This window comes from Myotis davidii, unplaced genomic scaffold (assembly GCF_000327345.1).
Source record: "Myotis davidii unplaced genomic scaffold, ASM32734v1 scaffold25, whole genome shotgun sequence".
NCBI classification, from domain to species: domain Eukaryota; kingdom Metazoa; phylum Chordata; class Mammalia; order Chiroptera; family Vespertilionidae; genus Myotis; species Myotis davidii.
This window is the reverse complement of record NW_006296537.1, coordinates 363,931-373,783: the sequence shown is the minus strand read 5'-3', so window position 1 is coordinate 373,783 and position 9,853 is coordinate 363,931. Positions and strand designations below refer to the sequence as shown.

Genomic DNA, 9,853 nt, shown 5'->3' with positions numbered 1-9,853 from the left:
CCCCCCCCCCCCCGCAAAAAAAAAGATGAGAAATATTATCTAGCCTAGTCTTCTTGTTCCAGAAAGAGCTAACCATCCAAGAAAGTGAGCTCCATTTCCTCTCAAAAGCACTAAGAAAGTCTGCTGGTGGTAATACAGTGCATTGCTTCAGAAGCCTGCAAGCCCATCATGGCACTTGACCTCAGCCTGGGAGAATATGAGTCCCATGCCAGAAACTAAATTCAGTGTGGCTAGTGAAAAGTATTGTACAGTGAGGTAGAGAGTTCCTAGAGCAGGGGATACATGCCTGATTAGGTAAATGGGCTCTTAAGGTCCTAGGGTGCTAAGGCCTAGTTTAATTTCATTATCTCTGCACTGGGGGTTCCAGAGTAGGTTGCCTCAAACTGAGCTTTGGAGATCTACCCCTGGGTAAGTCCTGATCCTAAGAGCAGTGAGACCTAGTTAGAGTAACCCAAACTCTCAAGAGGTGCCCCTACTAACTTGGTCATCCCAGGGTCAGGATCATGGGGCACTGGCTTCTGTCTCTGGCACTACATTCTCACCATCATCTCTCCTGGGATTGAAAGGAAAAGCCATCAGATAGTTTACTAACCTGAAGGGCTTGCCTCCCTTCCATCATCAGCCTGTGGGGTGGTAGTCGTCCTTGTTGTACCAGGTGATTGCAGGTGGTCGCCAGTTGGGGGACACTTGGCATCTTCTTCCAGGGTGATGATGGGGCTGACAGGCAGCCTTGGTTCAGCCACATAAGCCTCCATTTGAGCTGTGGGTGAGGTGAGAGGCAGGTATAACACACTGGGCTTTTTTGGTACAGGAGGTGGAATCTTGCTTTTCTTCTTCTCAGCTTGTTCCTGGCTCTGGAGGCTAATTCTTTCAGGCAGGGCTCTCACCTTAGAGCCCTCATCCTCTGTACTTCCCTGGAGAGGTTGCTGGTTTTCTGAGCAGAAAGCACCAGAGGAACTGGCAAAAGGTGTAAAAACAAGAGCTGAGGGTGCTGTTGACTCCCCTCGGCTTCTGGCCTCAGGGAAGCTGGAGGACTTTGGTTTCCTCACCACCGTGTAGATGTCTGGAGGGAATGGCCTCATGTATTGAATTGAACTCTTAGGGGTCATAGCCAATGTAGGAGAAGTTAGTGGGTACTCCTCGGGGACAGATTGTGGTTTGTGGACCAAGCTTGGAGGCCTTCGAGCCAGTGGGGGTTTCTCAGCTATGGGAGGTTTCATCTTTCTCTCTAGCAAGGTGAAGACTTCTCCCGACTCCTCAGCATAGTCAGGGCTCTCAATGTCATCTTCTGGCTCAGACTTGCTTACTGACCTGAGGCGGACAGAACGTAGATCAGACTGAGTAACCATGGGCATGATTGGCTGGTTGGGGCCTGTTTTCTGGACCAACTTGGCCCCAAAATTTGTATCTGAGTGATGCCGGCTCACCTTGGTTTTGCTTCGTATGGAGATACTCATCCCAGACAGATCCAGGTAAGTAGAAGAGGTCAATGGTAGGTCAAACGATAATCGTGACTTTGAAATTTTCTCCATTGGCGATGTTGGGGGCAGTGATGACTTCCTCTCAGGTACCACTGGACGTACCCGGACACTGCCACTTGGAGGAGGCAAGTGGCCCAGGGTCAAGGACATGGAGACAGTGGGTGTTGGTGTCTCTGACTGGCTGGAGTATCCACTGGAGGGTGACATCAGCCCAGTGGGCCTTCCGGGAGAGGGTACCTCCCTAGCCTCTACCTCAATGGAGAGTTGGGAAGGCGTAGTAGCTCTGGAGATGGAAGGGGAGGCAAGAGACTCTGAGCTGCCCTGAACTTGGGTACACTCAATAACTGTGGTGCCAGTGGCAGTGCTGGAGCTGGACAAGGACTGGTAGGTGTCACCAGACTTCCAGTCAGTAAGATACCAGTGGTGGGAGAATTGTGTATCTTCTGGGTCTTTGAAGGTGGGCACAGCTGGGTGACCCTGGGATGAATGATGTCCTTGGTGTTCCAAGGAGAGGCAAAGGCTCCTGGGCCTCTGGTCCTTGGATAGTGCTGACCCACCTTCTGGTAAGAGGACTGGTTCATCTTTGACCAGTGAGACACTGCGCATTGGTGGGGAAGGCTTCTTTTTGGCCTTCTTGAGTGATATACTCCTGGATCTCTGCCTTCTGTGGTGGGCCTCCTGCTGGGAACTAATGGAGGCAATGTTGTCAGCACTGTTACTGCCCTCAGAACTTGTACTGGCATAAGGCAAGGCACAGGCTTCATTGGACTTCTGCTCCTCATCGTAGTCCACATCTGTGGTGCCTGAATCTGTAGGTACAGACAGTGACCGCTCCCGGAACCTGCTGGCCCCACCTGGGCCTGTATCCAGCCTTGAGGTGCCACCAGTCATAAGGCCAATCTTGAAGGGTCGCTCTGATACTTGCCTTTGTTGTGTAGGGTGTTCAGAGTAGCCAGCTGATCCACTGCATCCTGCTGGGTTATCACGAGTGACAAAGAGTGCAGCAGCCTCCTTAGGAACCAGAGGTGGCAGTGTGTGCAGAGAGACCCATGAATTCCCAGAGGAAGGATTTTTTCCATTTTCATTGACTTGATTGCTCTGACTGGTGGCACTTGGAGTCATATAGGTGAAAGCATCTCCTTTCCACAAAGCAGAGAATGTAGATTCTGTTGGTCCATTGCAAGAACTGGAGACGCTATACACCATTCCCATGCTTTCCATGCCAGGAGGCTTGGTGCCACCACGCACCTGGAGAGGTTCGTCGGGATCACTAGAAGGCTTTCTCAGTACTGGTGAGGTGAGATTTGGGAAATGAGCTTCCTCACCAATGGCAACTCTTCCATGAACACCTTCTGGAACAGAATGACTGGGCTTGATGTCTGAGCTGGTAGAGCAAGCAAACCTGCTTGTGGGGCTGTTGCTGAGGCCTGGAGGAGGGAAACACAAAACATTAGTGGTGCTGCCAGGGATCCCCCGGCAGCACCAAATTTTTGCCAAGAAGCATTTGCCAACAACTTGGACAGAATTCTTGGTTCTTCCTTTCCATCAATAAGAATGCGGGGGAAGTTGGGTCCTTGCCCATCATGACATGGTGAGTCACAGGGTGGCCTTGAATTATCCAGATGGCTGCCAAAGACTTTCTAGCTTTGATTATTCCTTTTGGAGATGAAGTGGCAGGTGGGACTACCTTGGGTTTTCGGGGCTCTCACCCCAGGCTCATAAAGTCATCACAGACCTCAGAGTTCACCTCTCCTGAGATGAAAGCAGAAGTTTTTGAACTACATAAAGGACAGCACTGTGTGACTTTCAGCCCGGATTTGGAGTAAGCCACCGTTGGAAAGCCAGAGTCTGGTTGCATTTTTGGCACCTGACTCTTTTTAGCTTTGCAACATGAGATACTTAAGATAACCTACAGATGTGAGGCAACCATTCAGATGTTCAGAATCCCCAAAGATTTCTCATACACACAATTATTATTGCTCTATCATTATTATTATTGCGCCTTCTACTGCTACGATAATTTATAATAACAGTCACCCTTTGTTGACACATACTATGTACCAGGCACATGGTAGGCAAATTACATACAATGACTCTAATCCTCATGGCAACTCCACTAGGTGGCATCATTATCCCCAATTTATAGATGAAGAAGCTGAGGCTCAGAGAGGTTATATAACCTGGCCAAGGCCTGTGCATTTTGGACAGCATTAATTTAACAGCATAATGGTTCTGCTAAGATGGTTCTTTAGTGATGCTTCCCCCCTTTACCTACTTGCCTAAACAACCTATATGGTTATATTCCAATTATAATGAGAAACAATGAATTTATAGCCTGGGAGACCTGTTCTTCATATTTGGTTGCTCTCCTTGACCAAAGGCCCTTGGCTATCTTTAATCACTACATTGGCTTTTTTCAGGATATCCAAAGCCCCATCCCCAAAATTATTCTTGTTCCCCATAACTGCAATACCACCTGGGTGGCACGACTGGTGGGAGAGAGCAAGGGGAAGGGCCCAGGGAATCAGCTGTGTTGAGGTCACCTTGGTCTTGCTGTGAAAAGTTAGAGAATCCAATAATGGTCCGCCTCCGCCTCAGGGTGGACTTGGGGTTCACGGCTGTCTCTGTGTTAAACAAGGAGTGTCGCAAACTTGCATGTTTATCGAACTGCTGCCCTGTAGCCAAAATAAAGACACTTGGGTGCATCTTGGTTTCTGTTTACAGTACAGTGGAAATGGGCCTGAGGTAGAGAGAAGGGATGATGGCAGTAGCGATGAGCATGAATAGCATCCAGGCAGGTGGCCCTTCTTCCATATCCCTCCCAACATGGCCCCAGACACCCAGAGCCCCAAGGCACACATAGGCTGCACCCAGGGTCACCTGTGAGTCTTAGGTAGCTGAGGGCCATGATTTTCAATCCTGACCACATATCGAAATAAACTGAGCAGTTTTTGAAATTCTAATACCTGAACCCCACCCCAGAATATTGAAGTCTTTGGGAGGAGGGCCCAGGTAGAAGCTAGTTCTCAAACTTCCCAGTTGATTATTCAGATGTACAGCCTGGGGTGGGAACCACTGATTTAGAGAGACAGGTTGAGATTAGATATTGCTTGATTGTAATCTTTCCTTAAAGAAAGCCTTTAGCCTGGCTGGTGTGGTTCAGTAGTTGAGTGTTAGCTCATGAACAAGGAGGTCATGGTTTGATTCCTGGTCAGGGCATATGCCCGGGTTGCAGGCTCAATCCCCAGTGTGGGGCATGCAGGAGGCAGCAGATTGATGTTTCTCTCTCATGGATGTTTCTATCTCTCTCTCCCTCTCCCTTCCTCTCTCTAAAATCAATAAAAATATATTTTAAAAAGAAGCCTTAACGTGGGCCAGAGGACAGTGTCTCCCAGAAGCTGCCTTGCCTCCCTCATTCATCTAGGAAGCAGCCTGATAGTCTGTCCTCCGGCCACCTTTGATTACATTTTGTCAAAGTTCACCCATGGGCAGTGACTGAGATCTATTTCTCTTAAAGCACCGGGTCAGTCTTTGTTCCTGTGGAACTGCTGGGACAGGGGCAGAGTGAGTCAGAGGGTGAGTATGTTGCTCCACTCACTGTCTCTCATTCAACAGCTGGCTAACCAAACCCTCCCCTCTCAGCCTCACAGCTGCATATGACACCCCCCTCCCATAAGTGACTCCATGGGCAAAGCTCAGGGCCAGCCTTATTGAGAGTAAGATATGTTTAGAAATAAAGTGCCCACCATCACTTTGTGAATCTCTTCTCTCCACCCCCACTCCTCTTAGTACATCTCCCTAGGTTGTGGGCTCTATTTTCTGTCTCCAATTTCCTGAGATGACACCAATGGTGCTGGATGGCCCCATATACAGAGAGCATCACCACATGTGGCCAGAGGTGTCCTCATCATCTTCATCAACTTTTCCCAGCATACCACAAGCCAATGCTGGCTCACAGGATGCCTCTGGTCCCTTTGGGTCATGAAGTCTTGATTTCATTGGGTTGCTGGCCCTATCTCCTTCTGAAATGACCAAGCCTCCTTCTCTTGCACTTACAGCCAATGGAATGTGGAGCACAAATTAATAAGGTGTCACATGTTCCCAAAGCCACGTCCAACTAAGCTACATACATTATTTTCTCCACTTTTGAGATGGTACTGGCCCCCTTTTGGCTTTTTGGGCCTTGGTCCCTTTCTGTTACTTCCCTTCCTAAACACTTACCACGCGCGAGTTGAAGAGACCCATCTCACTAAAAGACGAGTGTCCACTTAAAGTGCCATCAGGCCCATGGTCTGCGTCCTGGGTATGAGCCTCCCTTTTATCATCAGCACTCTGAACCCCACACTTTCCCTCAGACTCCTATCCAAACATGGCTTCTGGCAAAGAAGTTTCCTTTCCCCAACCCAAACATAACTCACAAACTTTAAATATCCATGGACGCTCCAAAGAGCACACAAGTTCATAAAGTTTCAGAGTTTTCTTTAAGAACATTTTGTTTGCTATCAGATGGTCTCAGTTAGTGTGGAAGTGCTAGTAGAGTGAAGAAAGAGCAGCCATAGCCCCATCTTCTGCATGCCTCCATTCCCTGGCAAGAGCCATGACTTTGACAGTACAGGTTGAGCCAGTAGCAGAGAAAGTCTTGCTCCCTCCCCCAGCATCTAGTGCATTTGGAGAGGATGGTCTGTAGTTGGCATGGAGGGAAGCAAACAGAGGTGGTGCTAAGCAACTCTACCAGAGATGTTGATGGGCACAATGTCAGAGTGCGTGGAGCAAGGCTGAAGCCACCGCTTCTCCTCTAGGATGGGCAGAGGGAAGGGGGTATTCCAGGCAACTTGCTTGTCGGCTGTGGTAGACAGGCTCAGGGAGGCCTCAGAGGCCCTCACACCCTGGGTGGTAGTCTCATCCTCGCTCAGCTGCTGTTTTGTAGGCTGTTGGGAAAGAAGGTGGTGGGAAGGGTGTACTCCTGACTAGAGATGAGCCATGCCCACAAGATGGCTATCTAGGCAGGCTGGTTGGAGGCTTCATCTGGGAAGCAGGAGAACATGGACAGGCTGCCAGGCCAGACACCTACTGTGCAAGACCCATCTGGGCTGGACCTCAGGGTAGCTCTGCTGGTGAGCAGAGGTGAGCAGCGGTATCCAGTGGATAATGTAAGCAGCTCAAGATACCCTGTCGATGGGTGCAGGGCGAGCTCTGCACTGGCTCTCCCAGGCAGGGGAAGATGCAACTCACCATCAATACAAACTCCAGACGCCTGGCAGACTGGGGCCTTGGGCTGGGAGTGGGCTCAGGGGCCTCATCAGCAGAGCGGAAGGTCTGCCCCAGCAGTCTGGCCTCCGAGTACTGCTCCTCATATTCTTCTGAAAAACAGCACAGTGGATACAAACTCTAGGGGGCCATGGTCAAGTGCCGGGCAGGGAAGGGACCATGAGCCAGGGCTCCTGCTCTAACTGCCAGGCCTGACTTGCACTATTTCTTTGGATATTTCCTGGCCTCTGAGCCTCTGGATTCAGAAATGGAAAAATGACTACTTCCTGGAACTATGAGAGCCGAAGAGAAAAGAGAATCAAGAAATTTGAGTTGTGGTGGTTCTGGGACTAAGCCCGTGTGTCTGTGGTCCACACCTTAAGTGCTCAACTTGGAGTGGAGGCTCAGGGTGCAGACACCTTTTGCTACTTTATGCTGCAAGACCCTCTCTTTAAAGCCCTCCAGTTCTTCAGGTTTTCTGCAACCCTAGCTGGGAAAAGACCTGGGTGAAGCACAAGGAGATTTGTATTAGGAAGTCCAACATGGGGTGCTCCCTTGCATGTCAAGAACTCTTATTCAAACCTCCAAGGGCCTGGCTTCCTGCATCTTAGTCCCACTGCAGGTGGTGACAGGTCCAGGGGAGTGTAGGTGAAGGAGAGGAAAGGGAGGAAGTGGCATAGAAAGAAGGAGAATTTCAGGGGCATGATCAGGGAATAAGAAGGATGCATAAGATTTGAATTGGTTTCATTTAACTGATGAATTCGAAGGAAGGGAAGGAACCCAACGAAATGAAGGAAATGAGAGTAAGGAATCAACAGGCAGGACTCTATGCATATTTGAGCAAAGACTTTAAGAATTACAACTTGGAGTCAGGAGGGTCCTCAAAAGTTCTCTGGTCCAACATCCCATTCTGGGCTCAGACTTCCTCCTCAGCAGCCCTTTAACGTGTCTCTTCAGCCTCTGCATACACTTGCAGAGGAGGGAGCAGCCCTCTTCCCAAGGCCGCCAATTCCATCCAAGGACAGTTGGGGCTGTCAGGTGTCAGGAAAGTTTTTCCTTATCTTATGGTGAAATCTGCTTCCCTCTGGGTGCCTCCCCCAGTCCTAACTGTCCACGGAGGCACCACAGAACACACTGACTCTTTTCCTGCATGGTAGCTCCTCTCTTATCTGAACACAAGGCTCATGGTGTCCCTTGGTATCTTGCTTCTCTAAGGTAAGCACTGCCCTGGCAAGGAGGTGGGGGTTATGGCTGTAGTCCAGTTGGGTGGCTGTGTGCCACTTTCTATTCTCCACCAGCATTAATCTTCATTGGCATGAATAAACCAGAGCTGATAAGATGATTTTTTCATATTTAACGGTCACTCAAGAAATGTCTATTGAGCACCTCTTGGGGATCCAGCCCTGTGCCAGGTGCTTCTGGAAACCCAAAAGACATGATTCTTTATGCTTACAAGCTCAGTCTGGCCAGGTGGACAAAATATATACCCAGGACTAGTAGATGAAAGAGTAAATGAATGAACAAATGCAAGGAAAAGCAGTTCAGAACTATAAAAATCCTCTTGAACAGGATGGTACAAAGTGCCTCATATGCGTGCTTATGGAGGGAATGGTGCAAAGTGCAGAACTCATGTGAAAGGTTTTCTTAGAGGAGGCAAGAATAGAACTTTAAAGAAAGTATAATGATTGGAGTGAGGAAGAGGGAGGAAGTCTTCTAGGTTTAGAAAAGAGGTCTGAATGGGATGTGAGGGCTGAAAGTGGGTATGGAGCCTAGCACTGAATTTTTATTTGTATTATTTTATTGAGTTATAACTTACCAACAGTAAAGTGTACAGATTTGTATATGGTTCAGTGAACTTGGATATATGCATGCCCCTTGCAATCTCCACCCAGGTATTTGCAGCTCGCCAATAGTCTCTCTCATAGACCTGAGCTTTAATACTTTTGCCACTTACATTGGATAAATCTGTCTGGTAAATGTGTATTTTTTTCATATTGTAAGGTCTTATCAGGGACCACCTTATTTTTTTTCATATCAACTTTAATATTGTGCTTAGCTCAGCCCATGTTCCAAAGGACATGTACCAGGAGTTGATGTTGCATCTCATCAGGGTCTCTCCAGCAGCAAGACACTCTTGCTAAGCCCTATTTTTAGTTCTCACAAAACTGTGCCATGTAGGGAATTGGAATTCCCATCTTAAAGATGACTTATGTGAAGCTCAGAAAGGGTGGATATCTGCATACGGTCACACAGCTAGGTAGGTGTGTGAATGGAATTATATTCTAGCTCTGTTTTCCAAGTCTGTGTTTTCTCCATCTGCCTAGTGGGTGCAGTCTGACTGCTCAGGCACCCTGACTGGGCTGCTTCTCTGGGTCTGTGGACCCAGTTTTGCACACTATATGCTCAAAGACAGTGGGAATTCGGGGTGAAGTGAGCGCTGGGTGCTGTGTACTGGGCTTGCTTTGGTGAAGCAGTAGCTACCCAGAAGATATGTGGACGAGGTTAATGTAAGAGTAGAATGAGTGAAGCCCAGAGGGAGACTCTGCAGGTGCCAGGATGCCAAAGGCATGGGTGATGTAGCAAGGGAATGTCTGGGAGGTATGTGGGCCACATTGTGGGAGTCTCTCACCCAGCTGTCTTTGGAAATAAATGGTTTGACCATTTGCCCTGTCTCAGTTTCTGTCCTCATTTCCCCCATGGGCTACTGAGCTAAAAAAAAAAAAAGGTGGTGGTGGTGGTGGTGATTTAGAGTCTGGAAGGTGACAGATAGAAAATGTGTGTTTTGTTTTACAATGGGTTTTAAACTTTTTTTCTCTCTCGATGGTCCCTGTACTCTTTCTTCAATGCCTCCCTCCAGCGGCTGCGTATCTGGCCTGTGGGTCCAGACGAAGCCCCACACCCTCTCGGTACCTTGCAACAGGCTCTGGAGATTAAGCTGCGCCTCTCGAAGCAGCTCCTCTACACTCGGGGGCCTGCCTGAGGAGAGGAACACGTTCACTGGCTGTCGCCATGACGACCTCGAGTGGGCAGTCGCTGTCGCATTTTCCCGACTCGAGTTAGCTGCAGCTAGGGAAGGAGAGAGTCAGTGAGAGGCACAGCCCAGGGTGGGCGAGGCTGCCACTGGG

General features: G+C 48.9%; 1 protein-coding gene across 1 annotated transcript in view; it reads right to left on the bottom strand.

Annotated features, from left to right (window-relative positions):
* The window catches only part of NHSL2 (NHS like 2), a gene marked incomplete at its 5' end in the record, with an annotated part of 21,477 nt that extends 11,673 nt beyond the window's left edge, over window positions 1-9,804 (bottom strand). The window contains 5 exons of the mRNA XM_006771919.2: window positions 593-2,908; window positions 4,025-4,156; window positions 6,214-6,409; window positions 6,714-6,841; window positions 9,639-9,804. Coding sequence (XP_006771982.1) covers window positions 593-2,908; window positions 4,025-4,156; window positions 6,214-6,409; window positions 6,714-6,841; window positions 9,639-9,804 — 2,938 coding nt within the window. The remainder of the gene's footprint in view (window positions 1-592; window positions 2,909-4,024; window positions 4,157-6,213; window positions 6,410-6,713; window positions 6,842-9,638) is intronic.
* Window positions 9,805-9,853: the final 49 nt, after the last annotated feature.